Source organism: Ascaphus truei, chromosome 8 (assembly GCF_040206685.1).
Source record: "Ascaphus truei isolate aAscTru1 chromosome 8, aAscTru1.hap1, whole genome shotgun sequence".
Classification (NCBI taxonomy): Eukaryota; Metazoa; Chordata; class Amphibia; order Anura; family Ascaphidae; genus Ascaphus; species Ascaphus truei.
The window spans coordinates 31,916,013-31,935,210 of NC_134490.1; the positions used below are offsets into that span (position 1 = coordinate 31,916,013).

The window sequence follows — 19,198 nt, forward strand, 5'->3', positions numbered from 1 at the left end:
GTATTTCAACGAGAGCAGGTTATACCTGCAACCGAACCCCCACAATGTTATAATGCAAGCGTAACATTTCTCTTCAGTAGAGACAGCTGTGGTCTCCAGTGGTAAAGCTGCCCTGTGTTATCTTACCTGCCCAATGGTTATTACAGATGCTCTGTCATGAGTGACTAAATGATCCCACGGGTTGCGACTGTTCTAAACCAGAACACACTAAGATTTTATGTATGAGCTGTTCTGCAGCTGTGTTGCGAAAGCATTTTCACCCTGCGCCTTATAGCTTCAGCGCATCCAAGTACTTTTGATTCTTTTTTGCTCGTGTGTGTAGGTTTGTGATATAGGAAGTGGCAGAAGGTGTTACGCAGTAAGTTAAAAACGAGATACCAAATTCTAAAAAAACAGCCAGCCTAATGATCTGTGTCAATTTAAGAAGCTTGATTAAGCATTGAATTTCTTGGATCACTAGTCATCGTGGGGCCAGTGAATTACAAAGCAATGCATTGCAGACCCCTTTCACAGTTAATATAGATTATGGGGCAATCACATCTACTGGACAAAAGTGTTTGGTCAATTATTTACCAATGCGATTTGCTTCTTTAAACAAAAATAACCATGGTTAAAGAAAAGATCTGTGCCGCTTTCTTTTTAAAGAAATCCATTTTCTTTGGGGCCTCCAAATGGGGGAAGTGCTTCTTATACCAGCTGATTCTTATCTGAATCAAGGGGAAGAGAGAGGGTTGGGGAGAGAGACGCCAAACTCCTGTTCAGCACAGTGATATTATATAGAAGGCAGCAGCAAGAGGAAATCAAACTCCAAAGTTTCAGCTCACCATGTTAAAATATAAATGTAACAAAAAAATTTAATGACAAATACTTAAAGGTGTTGGTTTTGTTAAAAAAAAAAAATAAAAATAATAAGAAGGAGTGCTTCCCACCCAAGGGGCTTACCCCTTAAAAATGTCACTGTTGCCAAATACACCTTAGGCGATATCTGGGACTCAGCCCTTCCATTCCCAAACCGGCTGAAATGCAGCAATAGGACCTGGTTTAAACTCATACGGGATAGAACCTTTTATTAACAAAAAAACATTTCAGAAGCTTCAGAATTAACCCCCTCACTGCCAGAGCGGGACTACAACAAATTGCCAAGGAATGAGTTTGCTGGGCCCTCTGGCAGCCAAGAGGTTAAAATAACATCCACAACGCTTTGTGCACATTTGGTAGTTTTTAGTTTTTTTTTTTATTATGGTTTCCACATTTATATCACAAATTGTCCACTCATAGGACCAAAATTAGCAAAGTTGCTCCCTTCTGCATCACAGAAATACAGAAGTCTAATTACTGTACATTCAACTAAGGCTCTTTTGTTTTTGCAAAAAATCGCGTTTATGATGGATATCCATAAGGCAGATTACATCTAAAGGAATGGTAACAAGTTGTTGTTTGTTTTTTTTGTTTTTTTTCCAGCATACAAAAAACAGGCCCTTTCTTTACTTCCATCTCCGTACAGTCACAAGCTGGTAGCACCATCTATCACCTTAGCTTTTTTTTTTTTCCCCTAACGTTTCGGAGAGGTGAAGGTTATTTTGGTATGGGGCAGACTATAGCACATTTTAGAAAGGCTGCTAAGGGAATTTTCAAACATGGCATTTAAAAAAAAAAAAAAAAAAAATTTAGGAGTAAAAAAGACTGCCGATGTTGCCTGCTTCACATGGTAATCTGCAACGGGATAAGCAGCCAATCTGACCCTTCAATTGCAATTTTGATATTACTTGGATGCCTTTGGAATGTTCCAGACTGCAGGAAACACTGCTGTAGAACAGGGGTGCTCAACTCTAGTCCTCAAGCACTCTCTCCTCCCCCCAACAGGTCAGGTTTTCAGTCCCTGCTTCAGCACTTTGACAGCCTCTGATTGAGCCACCTGTGCTGAAGCTGGGATATCCTGAACACTTGACTTGTTGGGAGGGCTTGAGGACTGCATTTGAGCCCCCATATCTAGAGACTGAACGAAAGTTAAAAAAAAGGAACCAAAAAAAAAAGGAGAGTGATTTCCCAATTTGAAAAACGCTCTCCACGATCTCGCAAACAAAACCGGCAGGACCGCTGCTTAGCAGCCGTGATGCACAGAAAACAACGCCAAAGGTTTTTTTAGCACGTCTGTAGTTTTAAGACGTCTCGCTGTCAACTTTAGTGGAAATAAAATGAGGAAAAACAAAATTGTCAAATAAATACGTACTTTGTTACGGTAACTTTTCCTCTCCCCTCCCCCTCCCCTATTTAAATCCTCTCACAAAAAAGCTTTTCGGTACCGGTCTTATATATTTTTTTTATTCCAGCCCTTTTGCAGGTACCGGAAAAATATTGACTTTTTTTGTTTTTTTGCGGTTTTATGGTTGGTTTGAACTTAACACTTTAAATTATTTATTTTTTTGACATTTTTATTTTGTTATAGCTCGCTTGCTATACGAGTTTGAAACTCTTGGTTTAGCCACTTTATACACCCTTGCATTGCATTTCCTGTCTCCCCTCTGTATTCTTTTATTCGTTAGTAAACCTGTAGCAGCATTTTGCACAAAAGAAGGGGTGTTTGCAGACGCTCAGGGGGGGGGGGGTTGGGGGGCACCAGTAGTGGGAGGGGGAAAGTTTTCCGAGGAAGTAGTGGCCGAGATGCTCGGCTCCTCTGCTCCCCTCCCGGCATCCGGCTCTGGACCCTCCACTCCCAGAGACTGCCCTCTTAAATCTCCCGTGTCGAGCGGCGGTGCCAGGCACCCTGGTTTTGCAGTGAAAACTGCAGATATGAGAAAAGCAGGTTTGGACCGGCGCTCAGTCTAGGCAGACGTAAGGCAAGACGTTTAATCTACCGTCATCGCCGTGGGGGTCTAGGGAGATGCACTGCGTCCAATTATACCAGTTACCCTGTGTATCGTGGCAACCGTTGACCCCGGGCCAGTGCTGGTCGTGTATTCTGTCTATGTCACTGCTATTCACCTCCCTGCCTAGTCCGGGCAGGTCACTGGGTAGGATGATTGGGACTAAAACGTGAGTCTTCCTAGCTTCTCTCTTAGTGCATTCCTCCTGCTTTAAATATTCGGACATGTAATAGTGAGCGCTCTGCGTTTGTACCCCCGAAGAAGACAATAAGCTGCTCTGACGATTGAGATAGGACTGGATGATCTCGTTTCGAGACAGCTCTTTCCAGTTCGTCTGTTCAAACGGACTCTGCAGGCCTAGTTTTGGGTCCTGCTTGTCTGTTTCTGTCCTGTGCTGTTCGGAGGGGGCTGGGCTCTCGGCTTGCGCCGGGTCTTTGTTTGTTAAGGGTTTAATCTGCCCAGTCATAGGGTCGAAAGTCAGCTTGCGCTCCTTTTTTAACCGGGCCGGTTTACCCGTCCCGTCCGCCGCCTGCCCCTCGTGATCACCCCGGCCCCGGGATTTCTTTTTCTTTCGACTGTCAGACCCGGATGCCGCGTCGTCACTGTCCATTTTAGAAGTGTCCGGCGAGAAGCCGGCACGTGGCATTTGGGAGTCCGTGGGGGGTGGGCCGGAACGGGGCCCGTGGGGGGTGTGCTGTTGCGATGTTCTAGGTGTTTGCTGGTGGCAATCCAGGAGGGTCTGCTCCCCCAACCTGAGAGGGGAGGCGGCGTCCCGTTTGGGGGACTCCAGTCTTTTAGCCGCTGCAGGGGGCGTAGACGGGTGCGCGGGGGACTGGTAAGAGGGCGCATGTGCAGCGTCTACGCCCTGTGGCCTCTGGGAGGGGCTGGGCATGGAACCCTTTGGTGCATATGTGGTGTGCGGCCGTGCCGGCAGCTCCGGCACACGGGGGCTGAAAGAGGAGCAGCGGGGGCTTCGGGGCTGGTGGGGGGAGGCCTCCTCTGACCCCCCGACATGCTGCTGAAGGACAGCTGCTTTCAGTAGGGAGGAAGTGCTTGGGTGTTTAACGAGTCCAGGGGAGTTGGTGTGAGGTCGAACCGCATTCACCGGGATTTTGCCATGCTTGTCGTTCTCTGAGGGCTCAAGCCTGGCAGTCTGCAAGCTCCCATCCAGTGGGCTGGGGAGGCTCTCAGGGGGGCTGCCCCCGATGCCGTTGGTGGGTGGGGGCGATGAGTTTCGTAATGCTTCATGGCTGGGTTTGGCCACTTTGCAGGCGGGCCCCTGGGTGACGTCCCGGTGATCTCCTTTTCTCTTCCGATTAACCACCTTCTCTGCTTTCGGCGAGTGCACTCTCTGGATGTCGTTCCTGCCTTTTAGCTCCTGGACCGGCTTCGCCACCAGCAGGACTGCTGGCAAGGGCTCCGCCTTGCAGTTATGGGCGCCACCCCCATTGGCAGAGCCAGGCGGGTTGGGTGTGCCTCTGGCAGACGGCTCATTCTGGGACACAGGCTCGATTAGCTTCTGCCAGCTCCGCAGCAGCTTCTTTAAGCGCTTGGCAAGCTCCTCGTTGCTGGTTTTCTTCCTCACATCATTGATCAGTTTTCCAAGTCGCGTTTCCTGCGAGGGCAGAAATGTTACAGATTTTGAAACCGCCAGCCATTAACTGTTACCCAAATCCCCCAGATGAAGCCCCAACCAGGCCAAATCTTAGGAATAACCAACCACACAAGTACATACAGGTGTGCCTGATAATTTCATTGGCAATCTCTAAAGCCTGGTCTGCCCGGGTTTCCATGAGGATATACCGCACAGGCCATAATACACCAGCCAAATGGTGATAACGCTGCCCTTAAAGTAGGTGAACCCAGTTCAAATTCCTGTGTCCGCTCTTTGTGATGTTGGACAAGTCCCTTTATATCCCTGTCAGGGACCCAAACCATGGCTTGTAAGCTCCGGGACTTGTGCCTGCACACTTTCCAGCTGCAGCACTGTCGATTACGATTATTCCTCTGCTACACCGTGTTGAATGGAGAAGCCAGTGCTGCTCTCACTATAAACAAATGTTTCGGGGTTTATTTAATGGAGAGTTTACTGGCGTTCCAAAATAGACCCGATCCGTGTTTCAATTATTTAGTCTGGTTGTTTTTCCCCCCGTTGCCCTGAGAAAACAGGAGATACTGGAAGTGGGGAGTGTCACATTGTGTTCCTACAATGGTAGACTCCCAAGTGCAAAACCCATGGCCAACATGTTTCGGTTGGGAAAACCACAGAGGCAGAGAGATGCTCATTGTCCAAATTCCTCTCAATGGGCGTTCAAACCTGCAACGTACCTCAAGTGCCTCTTTGGTAATGGGGTATTTCTCCAAGCTGGAGATCACTTCCAGCACAGCCACCATGTTACGGATCTGGAGAGAGAAAGGAGCTGAGTTAACAGGGTCAGCGGGTGTTGGGCAAAGAACAAAACATGCAAGAGGTAACCCATCCACATGGTGCTATACCATGCTTTCATATTGGCACGTAACACTTCAAAGGCCGCGGGGGGGAAAAAAGGGGGGTGGGCGGGGGTTGAGGGGAGAATATATATTTTTTTATTAGATCTTGGGCAACTTGTGTCTATACACATACAATTATATACATACGTTAACAATCTGTAAATTTAATCTCTATACACATACATAGGCCGATATACAGACACACACTTCCCTCTAAATTGCTTCATTCAACATATTTTGACCAGCAGGTGTCCCCACACCTCCAACAGCATCATGTCCTTATATGACTCATGAGGGGCCATGTTTTTATTTTTATTTTTTTAAATCAACTCCACAATCCTCATTTACGAAGCATCCACAGGGGGCCGCCTATGGCACAGGATTTCTACTCATCTGCAAATGAAAGGGGCCTACATCCCCCCCTAGCATGGAAAAGTTGGATTCCAGGCACATTAAATAGGGATCTACACTACTTATCCAAGACGTGGGATAGCAGATGGTGCGGTGGTTGTCGAGTGCTTGAGGATTACTGGGGGCGTTACAGACTTCAATTAACGTTATGGGAGTTAGCTGCACAGTTCTACTTATGCCCAAAGCAAACTAATAGCAGTAATATGTTTAATAGGTTCAATCTTGATGCACACCTTTTTTAGACTCGGTGGCTTTTGAAGTGGGTGAGCCTGATTCGAATATCAGTGTTGGCTCTCCATGTGACCTTGGGCAGATAACTTAATCTGCCTGTTCTTCAGGCACTAAGATTGTAACATTTTAGGAGCAGGGATTCAAGGCGTTTGCTAAATTCTATGTATAGCACTGCGTAACCGGTCAGTGCTAGAAAACTTATTTTTCAAACATGTAGATGTGCCTTTAAATCCTTTTTGAAAGTAGGTAATAGGTGAGGTGACTCATTATTGGGATGGGAGCAGATGAAGACCAAGGAAGTCATACCAAGCCAATTAGAGTGGATAGGAGGAAGGTAGAGATTAGGGCAGTAAGTGTCACCTTGAACTCCTGGCAACAATTTTTGTTGAATGTCTTTATTCTAGAATTTTTTTGTGAAACATCTAAAATGTATAGATTAATGGGATCCATCAATTACAACATGTCACGGTAAGGTCACTCTGGTCCCACATTGGACTGATCCTTTAAATACACTAAACATGTAATGGTCATTCGGTCACTTTGATCCCACATGGGACCGACTTGATAAGGAGGACTTGACACACTGCAGGACCCCCAGCCTAGGCAAGAAAGGTGTTCGACAGAAAGAAAATGCTCAAAGGCAAGCGGGTGGAGATTTCCATGAGTCAAAAGTGAATACCTCCAGGCCAAACTAAGAAACACCTAAAGTTTCTAAACATTCAGGCAGAGGGAAAAAAAGTTAATAAATGTGCATAACGCTGTACACCACAAAATTAACCCCTTCACCGACAGTGACAGCAACAGGTTTTTTTTTTTTTTTTTTTAAAGTCTCAAAATTCAAAAATGTTAAATTCCAATACGGTCAGCCTACATGTGTTTGCAAAAGAAATAACATTTTTGCAGTGTCGACTATTCATGACAACAATAAAGAACTTTTAACAACTTATCTGCCCCTCTGAGTTACAAACTGGGAATCGAAGCATATTCTGGATATTAAAAGGCAGAAAGCACAGAACATGCTTCCTGTTTCCCAGCATTCCATATTGATATGCAACAGAATCTGGACTACAAGTCCCAGCCTGCCATGCTGATGTCCAGTAGAATCAGAACTCATTCTAATTAGAACTAATGGAACATGCCCCATGCCGCTACAAAAAGGGATAAAAAAAAAAAATGAATGCCCCAAAAGCCCATGCTGCTGTATGATGGAATTAGAAGGTCAACTCCCAGCATCCCATGCTGCTATGTAATGGAATCAGGACTACAAGTCCCAGAATCCCTTCATGCATTAAGTAATCAGAACTAGTCCCAGCATTTTGTGCTGCCACATGAGAACGAACAATCTTGGCATCCTGTGCTGCTACTCAATAGGATCAGTACCACAACTCCCAGAATCCCTTGCTGCTACTCAATGGGATCATTCAATCTACAGTTATTTTTGGCACCTATCAGAGGCACCCTCTGTCAGTGTGTAGGATCCACACAATTCGGAACACATGGTACAACCTTTCCCAGTAAACCATTCCTGAGCTGAAAGGAAAATATGAGAAAGAGGCTTTTGGGGTCCAAGGAAAGGAGACCAACAACCTGCCTGCAGAGCCCCATAGTCTCACATTCAAGTAGCTCTGCTCATATTACCCATGTGGACACAACCTGGCTCTTGCAGCTTGAGAAGTTTACAGCTTCAGGCCAGGCATCCGGCAGAACTAAGCCCAGATAACGCAGGTCTTGACTCCGCTCCTACCACTAGATAGCGGAAAGCCACCTGTGTCTTCACCAAGCCCAAGCACCATTTATCAGATGCAAATGAGAGCATTTGTTTGACACCGTGTCCCGACTGTGCCGTGCGGTAAAAAACGTTTCCAACTCAGGACACTTTCTAGTTTCAGAAAAGAACAGAAATAGAATTATTGAAAGGAGGTGGGGGGAGGGCCACAGGACACCTGCAAGATTAGATCATGGAGTGGATGCAAAGTACAAGTCGATGCATCAGTGGGTCGGGACAAATTGCATGTTATATTTGTATTATATACTACTGGCAGGGACTTTTTATTTATTCCTGAGTCTGCCAGAGGGGTTACTAAATATTTAGGAGCCAGTGTTTTGTTAAGGAGGGGGGGGGGGGGGGGGGAGGACACGTTCCGGCTTCCTCGTCCACCTTATAGATGCTGTCAGTGTGCATCTGCGACACACACAAACGCACAAGCCAGCCATACATCACATGCTTCCTATTGGCCCAAGTGATATGGGGGATTTAAACAAGTAGCAAGCACCAGCTTTTCCTAAATAATATCTTCACAACCAGTAAGGTAAAAGCACTTAACCATGTAACCTGTGCTACCATTTAAAAAAAAAAAAAAAAAAATCAGTGGTTTGTTAAATCAAAATCTAAAAAAAAAAGTCTAGCAGATTTGCACATTTATTCAAGCAGGATCAGAAACAACCCACGTTACAGAAGGCAGGCTGCTTTTATCAGAAATCAGTGACGAATAAAACTATATTTTTTTTAAAATAGGACAAAACACGACAGTCATAATTAACAGGCCCACTAAAAATTTACAAATTTTCTTTTACAATAGGTAAAAAAATTAAAAATGACAGACAATTGTGGGATGAGTCACGGTGACGAGGGTCTATAATTTTTTTTAAGCTATGCACTGCTGGGAGCTCTAGCAGTGAAGGGGTTAAGACCCCAGCAGTAGATTGTTTACAGTTCAAGACAGCCCTCCCATCATGCCCTTGGTCCTCCTCTATAAATAGCGTACAGGGCTGGATACTATTCATAGGACTGCATGTCAGGAAAGCGATCAGGTTATAAGTGATTAGTGAAGACGGGTGACAGGGACGCTGCGCGGCAGGGCTCGTGATGTACAGTAGCACCAGTACAAGGACGCAGTGTCCAGTGAAGGTGCCCCAGACATGGGAGCTTAAAGGGACAATCCCACATAGCTGCCCCCCCACAAAAAAAAAAAACTTCTGTAAAGAATATTCCAATCTTATAGTCTTCCTTAAGGAAATGTAACAGTGCTAAAAGCAAAGTGTTTGCTTGTGTTTCTTTGGAAATTAGGTACTGTACCATTTTCCTTTTCTTTGGGGGCTTGAAGTGTTGGTCAATCAACTGTTTCCTTTAAATTTTGCCCCGTCCTCCGAGAGCCAATAAAGAAAAGCAGGAGGGTGCTGCCTGCGCAAACTCCTGAACACACAGGAACCGCAGACAATAGGAGCAGTCAGAGGAAATCAAATGCCTCCCAAGTCTCAGCTCAACATGTTTACAAAAGTAACTTTAATGACTTAAAAATACTTATAGGTGTCAGAATATGGTTAAAACACACACACACACCACACACACCACACACACCACACACCACACCACACACCACACCACACACCACACACCTCCCAGGCGTGACCCCTTAAACATGTCACTCACTGCCATTAGCACACTATAGTCCTACCTGGGAGGGAATGACCCCTTCAAGGAGGCGCAGAACCACGTGCACAGGCTGCCGGGGATGATGACAGTGGCGGCTCCCAAGTCAATATTGGTAAATTGGCTAAAACCGTTTCTACTAAGTATCAATTAAAATATTATTTGATATCATGATTATTGAAAATGTTGATACACTTTCTGATATCTCTAATAGAGCAGGGAAATATATACCCGTGGAAACCATATTTGTCCAATTTACCTCCAGCGGTCTTTAAAGAAGTTATGGCTCTCTTTTAATACCCTGCATGGGCGATCAGTTGTGTTATTGAGGGGAGCCTGGCAAAATACAGAAAATACAGAAAACACACACACACACACTTTTTTTTTTAAAGTGAAGCAGGGTGTGTGGCCAAGACCTAATTTGATAGAAGGAATGTTACTGTGACATTTATTCTGCATTCATAATCTGTATGGGCCATCTATAGTTGTAGTGTTTATTTACAACATTGATGTGTCAGCATCTGTCTTATATTATGCTCACTTGTAATAAAGAAATTAGAGGAGCAGAATCATAGACTGAAAAAAAAAAAAATTAGCAGTGTAATTCCATATGATGATTTAAAAAGCCATCCTATAGTGAAAAGGTCACCCAGAACAGTGCATTCTCCATCACTTAAACAGGCTCTCAATCAGCCTTAAGGTAACATTTTCACGTAATGGTCCATGTGGAAAAATGAATGGCCTGTATTGCGCAGGGTCCCTTATAATTCCAATCTACGGCTAATAGCAGTGTAAATTACCTTAAACAAAGAAAATCTGGTTTCACTATTGAACAGTATAATTCACATTTGACAAAAAACGCTTTATCCCAAAGAGAGATTAGGTAAAGTTTTTCACTTTTTTATATCCACCATAACTTTAATGTCTGGTTATAGCCCCTACCAGCTTCACGTTGCATACCCAGCAACCAACCGCACACAGACCCAAAGGTGAAAACAACTGTCTGTGAGCAGGGTTACTGGCTCTGCACTGCTTTAACTAATGCCGTGCAATACAGCACACATACGCTTATAGGCGGCCCATGTTATAATGGATAAGAAATAAAGAGTGACAGTGTGTTCTCATTTGCATGTCATTACCCAGAATCCTTGGCTGCAGTGGAAGCATTGTACGCCAAATGGAGAAAGACAGGATTGCAGACATGCAAATGCACCACAAGTGGTATTTTTATTTGCTCTAAAGATTGTAAAAACGTTCCAAAGCATTTGGTTTATACGGAAAGATTCAACGTTTTAAAAATTACATTTAAAACAAAAACATTTGATCATTGAAAATAAATAAATCAAATATTTGCAGTATTACAGATTTACATAAGTTCAGCACAGGTGGGGCTGTTCCTTTAAAGCAGCAGTCCACGCTGCTGGTTTTATTTAACATTTTATTTTCCCCCCTTTAATAATGTGCATCAATACAATCCACACAATGATAACTAATTAGTCAAGTTGCCAATCGATCCGCTCTCCTGTGATTGATTGGTGAAGATTCTGCTCGGGGGTTCACTAAATGGCTGTCAGTGCAGCAGAAGAGGACACAAGAGGCAAAGTTCTGTGGGGAAGATCATGTGACCAGGCAGTCACTAGATACAATTGGTGCACTGCTAGAGAGAGGGCAGGGCTCAAAAAGGGGCGTGCCGGAGCCTGTTACAGAAGAGGAAGTGACTTTGTAAAAGGTTGCTATAGAAACAAAAATGCTCGTTACATTATAATACAGAAAAAACGTCAGTTGTAGATAATTTTTTTTTTTTTAATGCTACAAGTACTTTCTCATAGTACAGAATTGATGTTTTTAAAAACACACAACAGGATATTGCTTGGTTTGCACCCTTAAAGCAGCATTCTGCACGGACCGATACATTTTATTTGCATAATATTTTTGTATAACCTTTGAGATCTCAACCCTGCCCTTTCCAACACTTCTCTTTTATCCTACGCTCTGTAGAGGAGATAGAAGCGGTTAAAATATTAAAATGTCTGGGAGATTAAAATGCAGCTCTCCCCAGCACGGTCTCAAGGTTACTATGGCAACCGCAGAAGCAAGACATTAAGAAAATCATGATTGTAAACAAGAGTGAATGTGTGGGGAGGGGGGGGGGGGAGGAGAAGAGCAGGTCATTATCAGGGGCAAGATACCAATAATAACCTTTTCACCGCCAGAGAGGCCTGCAATGCCCTGCAAAAGGGGGTTCAATTGAATGGCCTCCTTTCCTGCCCACGCAATGTCCATTTCACAAGTTTCAGCTGGAAAATGAGCACCTGGTTATTAGAAAGCAGCAGCTCATCTTCCCTGCGCGTTTCCACTTCGGTTCCCAGAGACCCCCCACGCGCGCGCTCTCCGGCCATCTGCAGGTGTAGGAGGGAGCAGGCAGTTAGAAGTCAAAGTGTAACGAAGTTATGCATGTAATGTGGCATGTTTAATAGGTTAAATGGAGACCACTAGTTATTCCTTTTATTATGTATAGGTTATTTAACCTTTACAGTGCTCCAATGATGTGCCAGGTTCCTTCATGGGCATTTGCTTGTTTTCGGGATGACCTCTCAAATGGAGCCTACCCCTGGAGCAAATCACATGACATTGAAGTGCCAACAACCAGAAAAGTGCTCTTTTACGTATAGATTTGCTCATTTGAGAACCCTCCCTCACTCCCCTCGTCGCTGCCCCTTTGCCATGATCAGAAAAAATAGTCTCGCCCGTGACAAGTGGAAGATCAGGGCAGACGAGTGGGATACAGCCTTATTTACAGGACCGCGCGGCTTCGAGGCGGCTGTGAAGGCATCGTGCCTGTCACCGCCGGAGCCTCAATACTTATGCACCATAATGCTTTGCATCTGCCTCCTTTAAGTGCATGGCGGCGAGTGACAGCCACGCCGACGTCACACCACCTGCAGTTCTGTGTCTTTAAGGCTGAGTTCACGGTGGCGGCGTCGCTACGTACACGCACTTGTGTCTGCACACACTTCACGGACTCTTTTACCCGATTGTCTAGGGTAGTTCCTCAAGTGCCCACGGCGCTGTGCGTTGACGCAGCGACATTTTGCGGCAACAAAAATTGAATTTTCGTGCTGCAGTAGCGCGACGTCCACGTCACTTGAACTGGTTCAGCCAATGAGGGCGAACCAGCTCCATGACACATTCGCCATGCCCGGATCGCCGTGAACCAACTCCTGCAGCTAGTACACACATCGCTGCGGCTGCAGGCGTGCGCGCCTGAGCCGCCACCGTGAGCTCGGCCTAAGCCATGCAGTCCGGAGAAAAGGTGACGGTAGGAGGGGGAAGAGAAAGACGGGTGGTGAGGTGCAGCGGCGTGGGAATGAGGGGGGCGGAGAAGAGACAGACAAGTAACTTTACCAACCTGGACTGGTGAATGTTACTGATATTTTTCCAGCCTTGGCCATAATTTCAATATTGAATACAGTGAAGCAGTGTTCATTTTTTGGTGACAACATTCCCCTTCTATATAGCTGGCAAAGGAATTGCACTTACCTTTTCAATTGATTAGTCAGGCATAGATCCATGGCGGTAGGGAATGGGTTAAAATGGTTTTCAGAAAGCTGATTCAAAGCATCTCAGCATAAAAGACAAGAAAAACATACAATAGTGCAGCTGATCTAAGAGGTACGTTTATAGATACATAGAATGACCGAGTGTAAACTCACACTCTCCAAGCAATATGACAGCTTTAGTAGACCTGTCTAGGAAGGTAAAACAGGAGGTAGTTTGGAGCATCTCGCCAGCGACTTCACATCACCCTAGTCCTGACGAAGCAGAGTGCTCAACAAGTTGAGTGGTGGCTCTTTTTGGCGACATACTGAGAGGGAGCGGGCTGTGTGGTCTCTGCATGGTTTCTCCATTAATCTGGGTACCGATCTGCCGGGAGCGACACAGTGACATCACTGGAGAAAAGTCAGATACCAGCGAGGCGGTGAGAAATCCCAAACTATTTCCCCCTCCCCCCCCCCCCTCTTCCCAGACAGGTCTACCAAAGCTCTCATATTGCTTGGAGAGTGTGAGTTTACACTCAGTCATTCTATGCATCTATAAACTTACCTCTTAGATCAGCTGCACTATTGTATGTTTTTCTTGTCTTTTATGCGGAGATGCTTTTAATCAGCTTTCTGAAGACCATTTTAACCCATTCCCTACCACAATGGAATAATGCCTGACTAATTAATTGCAATGTGGGTGCAATTCCTATGCTGCTAAACTATCTACAGTACATAGAAAGAAGAAAAAAAAACAAGATTGCACTATTGTTTCTCCGCCCCCCCCCATTCGGTACCTGCGCTCCCCAAGTTTTTTCCCTGAAGATTTCTACACTGCAAGAATTTGGGAACATATTCTGAAGGGTTTTTGTGCTGACTTTTTTTTAATTGGTTATCACTTATTATGCACTAATAAATAATTTCAGTGAATATTTGGGACGTAATATCTATCACTTTGTTTTTTACTGATCATTATTTATTACTGCGACTGGAAGTGCCGTGTCTGCACCTTTTCTGTTTCTATATGTAATCTGGGCCCTTGTCCTCAAACGTCCCTAGTATATTGTAGTTTTTGAGCTGCATTTGTTTGCAAAGTAATGATGAAGCAGTCATTAATCAAACAGGAGCCGATATGTTTGAATCCAAACAAAAGATATAATTAATTTTTACAATATATAAATAAGCAAAACAGAAGCTATGTGCACCCACGCTAGTGTCTGAGTGGCAGCAACATCACTTGGTGGGCAGAGGTAGGCATTTCCGCAACTATTGTAAAAAATAAATAAATATACACACACATTCTGATCTATGTCCACTAGTCTATGTCTTTATTCCACACTTTCCATTTGAGGTCAAATTCCACAAAAAGGGTGTCAAGTTTTACTGCTGTTCACTGCCCTCACTTGGGAGGCAGAAGCAGATTAACAGTAAGGATGTCACACACAAGGGATTCTGGGAGATGGAACAGCAGCCACAGTCTCCTTAGTAGAGTGAGAAATGTTAAAACCCAAACTGTTTATAAAGTCCATAGATTGAGATGCTTTGAAATAGTTTGCAGGTCAGGTATGTAATTGGCTGCTCGTCCATATGGCGTGTTCAGCCCAAAGCCGATTTTGGACAAGACCGATTGTTATGAGACTTCAGTTTCTATTTTGCTCTCTGCGCGAAGAATACAATAACAAGGGACTGTTGCTCTGTACCCCTGCAGACATTGTCAGCAACAACTGCCATTACATTCCAGAGCAAGGGTTTCTGGGAGTCAAACAACACACAATGATGTCAACTTAAACAGTGCCTCTAAATTCCAGTCCTCACTGGCCAAACTAAGGATATCCCTGCTTCAGCACAGGTAGCTTAATCAGTGGCTCATTCATTGACAGAGTCATCTGTGCGGAAGCAGGGATATCTTGGAAACCTGACCTGTCTGTGGCCCTGAGGACTGGAGTTGGCCACCCGTGGTCAAGATGGTCCTTTTGAGATGTGTAATGCCTAACCCACAAGAACACGGTTCTAGAAATATTGAGCACCGTGTGTTATTAGAAGGCATTACTAGCAAATAAATAAATTTATACCCTCAAAACAAAACCGATATAACCAATATCCATGAAAACCTGAACACAAAGCAAATCTCTCGAGACCCCTCAAGTCTCATCTTACCATGTTCACAAACTAATTTATATTTCAATTGGGTAAATGCACTCTTATCAACCAGATATAATCCCTTAAAACAGGTCACAGACATTACCGGAATGGGACATTTCGTCGCAGCCGTTTCACCGCAACAAAAATTGCCGCCGCCACTTTGCTGTGGCGGAGGGTCCGCCCACTGCATCGCTGGCCACTTCTAAGGTATGTTTTATTACTTAGGGTAGGTTAATTGAAGGGGTTTTAGTGGTTAGGGTGGAGGGTTAATTGAAGGCTTTTAGCGAATGGATAGAGGGCTAATTTAAGAGGTTATAGCAGGTAGGGGGTTTTAGGGTAAGAACTTAAGGTAGGGGGTTAATTTAGGGTTTTTGTGGTTATGGTAGGTGGTTTTCTGGTAAGGGCTTAGAGGTTTTTTAGGGTAAGACACTTACCTTAGCGGCCGGCAGGAACAGGGTGGGTCACGGCGAAGCACCGGCGGCCGCAACCAAATGTCCTAGACCAGCCGTTACTACACTTTGCTCCAAGGAGGGACGGACCCTTTAAGGTCAAAACATTTCAGAAGAGAACAGGCATCCTCAAAAATTTCCATCTCTCAGACAAGGTTTAGTATAAATTGGGGGACCACTGCTGGATACAATATTGGCGATGGAGTCTGCAGCACACCCTTACTTTTAGGTCAGCGGTAGTGTCTCAATCAGAAACCCATGAACTTCAGCCAGGGTCGTCCTGTTCCCTGACCCGCTCTCCTATCACAGCCATACAAACAAAACAGCAGCACTCCGATGGGTGTTCACCACTGCCATGGTATTAACCGAAAAGTATTATTATTAGGAGATTAGCGCAGATGACCACAATGCACCTGATTGAGACCCTTCCTTAAACTCACCCCTCCAAAATGTTTTGCTTTGTGGTCTTCTGCATGAATGTCCTAATAAATTGCAGGTTAATACTGGGACAGGTGTGGAACACCCATCTGAGTTCCACTGCGGCAGTATAAAAAGTGAACCTACAAAAAAAAAAAAAAGTGTGCATCTGCGTTTTGGGAACCTACCGACTGTCTGGGAGCTACATACATACAGCACTAACCATATACGCAGTGCTTTACAACACTACAATAGGAGGTAGATACAAACTATGGGAATAAGTGCAATAGATGACAACAGAAGGCTAAAAGAGACCCTGCCCCAAAAGAGCTTACAATCTATATCTTTAAAAAAACATGGTGTGGTAACAGCCATTTCCCACATGTCAACACACTATAACTTTCTCTGCCAACGCCACCACAAGGTGCAAACCAGTACTGCAGCTAACATTTCAAAGAAGCAGCAGGAGTGGGGGGTTGGGGGAGTGGGGGGTTGGGGGAGTGGGGGGTTGGGTTATAACATGCAATATAGAAATATGTATTTCATACAATGTGGGGGAAAACAGAAGCATTAGCACCTACTTTTCAAAAACAATATTTACACATTTATACACAATATTAGGCACACAAATCTAGACATTAGATAGCTGTGAAAAATTAAGTATAATCTGCCTCTTTTTAAAAACAGGAATGGACCCTCTGTCTGCTAGAGGGTATGGCTGGCACCATCAGCATCAAAAAGGTCCAAGCGAATGCCAAATTCCTCCTGGAACCCCATTCACATTGTTCTCCATGTGACCAACGCCTTCGACACACCAAGAAGTTGTGAGAAAAACCAGAGGCGAGGAATGAATCAGCCCATGGGCGCCCCGTTTCCAGCAGCCATGGCTTTTTGGAGCCCGCATGATTCTTGGTCATGCCTCATTCCAGTATAGTTAAAAAAAATAAAATCATCATTTTAAACACGTATCTCTGAAACAGTAGTTAGAGGCAATCCAAGCAGCCCTTTAAACAAAAGAGATTTTTTTTTGTTTTAATACATGCAGCCTTTGATTACCTATATTGAAAATCAATACTAATTACCTAACCTGCTGATCAATTCGTTCTCCCATGATCGATCAGAAAAGATCTTGCTTCCCAGGGTTCACGAATGGCTGCCTTTCACTTTCAATCGATCCTTCAGTCAGTGTACCTCAGCAGCTACAATGTATTCTTATATTACCATGGTAACATTATCTGTTACAGTTTACAGCTCAAACGGCTGGAATATTGGCAACAAATTAGCAAAAAGGAGAGTTGCAAAGATCTTGCACTGCTGGGTTCGTGTGCCAATACCCGCTATAAAAATAAAAGCATGATCAGTATATTAAAACTCATTAATATTGGAATTAAGAGTTGAATTGAAAAAATAATAGTACTTAATACTTCAAATAATGATCTCATGGAAGAGATGCGCTTGATTGCTAAACACTTGGTCACTTGCCGTTTTCAACAACAAAAAATAAAAAAAAACCTTTTTTTTGCCTAAGTCACTACAATTTTTAAAAAAAAATAAAATGTACCTGTTGTCTTGCAAATATTTTACTACACAACCCCCGAGTTGGTCTCTTTGGCATTCAATGAGTTAAGCATGATATTCCCATTTCTTAGCGAGTTTATAGATGGATGTGAACGCATATATCTGGTATAAAGTAGGAGAATCAAGAACATAAATCTCCTTCCCTTTTTCAGCGCCTCAACTGTTAATAAAAAGGTTAAAAAAGACTCAGAAATTATAATTAAAATACACAAATCTGGCCATAACAAAAAAAATATATATAAATTAACGCACAAAGATTGAATTAACCTGATCATTGCTCTTAAAATCATTTTGTCCTAAGAGGGACATTTTATTTACCCAACATCCACAGAGGCACAGAGCACAATACAGCTCTGTCAACTCCACTTTAATACCTTATTGCTCATAAAATCACATTACGCCCAAACACTGGTTGGCACGGGCAGCGGTTTCCAGGCTAAGGGCTCCATTTTACCAAATGCTGCAAGGGGGCAGCGCTATGCTGTGACTTCACCCAGCGCTGCCCCGAGCAGCATAGTGATTATACCAGGGAGCTGGCAGAGAGGAGGTGCGGCCGTGAGTGGATCGCTCTCCTTGGCTGGAACCGCTCACATGATGCGGCCGTCACCGGCCAAGATCAAATCTGCAGATCGCGCCAGGAGACAGCTGCCCTGCAGTTCCACGCGGCGCGCACGCTGCAACAGGTATGTGCGCTGCTGTTTGTTTTGTTAATGTTTTTCATGCACGCTGCATCGCGTGTGGTTTTGCGTATAATCACGGCCTAACAACGTTTCAAGTGGCAATGCTTCACAACACCTTGTATTCCAAATAATCTCCAGTGTGCAGTGCCAGCTTCAAACTGTACACAACTTTATTTTGACACCCTGGCTTGTGATATCTGTCAATGGACCAACGTCAGAGCTCCCTTTGGATGTGTGTGCAAAAGCTTTCATGCTGGTCCATTATTGGGTGTAAGATTTGCCAGTGAATTTGCACTTCTCCAAGACCAACGCAGGACTGGATGTCTCACAGATCAGCTGCTCCTAACCGGTGTGACATGCTCTACAGGAGCAAAAAGTTAAAAGCAAACATACAATGCATATTTAATACCATTATTACAAGCTTAACAGTCAGAAACTTAGCTTTGAACATAACACATTAAAATAAGTTTCCAATACAAGCATTTCTGAGGACATATCTAGATATAACTATGAAAAAAGTAATGTGGTGGGTCTTCCTGCAATGGAAAAATAAAATACAATTGGGAACTGCAAAGTAATGGGTCATTGCCGCATTACTCACCCCCTTTAATAAAGATTATTATTTTATTATTAACACGTGTGTGTAATATACGCAGTTTATCTATACATTTTACCTGTATATTTCAGTAATTTCCACAAATTATACATACATATTTACACACAGGTAAATGAAGAATTTAGTGTGACGTATGTATGCAGGTACACACAAATAATATACGTATGTGTGACTGTGCCTTTAAGTCTGCCTGCTGCGGTCAGTGTAAACCTCCAAGTGCAGATGAGGCCATGTTCTTAATGGAAGTGTCCTTAGTGGAAGTGAAGAGCGGGGAGATTGAGTCAGGGATTCAGACACTAATTCTTGGGAGGAACAGGACACAGGCAGGAGTTCTCCGTACAGAGCACCTGT

At 44.1% G+C, this 19,198-nt stretch overlaps 1 protein-coding gene and 1 long non-coding RNA gene across 4 annotated transcripts in view; one reads left to right on the plus strand and one right to left on the minus strand.

Annotated features, from left to right (window-relative positions):
* The window catches only part of LOC142501365 (uncharacterized), a 20,568-nt gene extending 3,110 nt beyond the window's left edge, over positions 1-17,458 (plus strand). Inside the window, exons 2-3 of the long non-coding RNA XR_012803476.1 lie at positions 15,197-15,314; positions 16,661-17,458. This is a non-coding gene — a long non-coding RNA (uncharacterized LOC142501365). The remainder of the gene's footprint in view (positions 1-15,196; positions 15,315-16,660) is intronic.
* The window catches only part of MED26 (mediator complex subunit 26), a 26,840-nt gene continuing 9,146 nt past the window's right edge, over positions 1,505-19,198 (minus strand). For 2 of the 3 annotated variants that reach the window (XM_075611209.1, XM_075611208.1), the window contains exons 2-3: positions 5,193-5,267; positions 1,505-4,479 (exon numbers count right to left, since the gene is read on the minus strand). In XM_075611209.1, the coding sequence (XP_075467324.1) occupies positions 2,818-4,479; positions 5,193-5,267 (1,737 nt within the window). In that variant the 3' untranslated portion in view covers positions 1,505-2,817. Of the gene's footprint in view, positions 4,480-5,192; positions 5,268-11,738; positions 11,826-19,198 lie in introns of all 3 variants that reach the window. The other variant, XM_075611207.1, reaches the window with a different exon arrangement.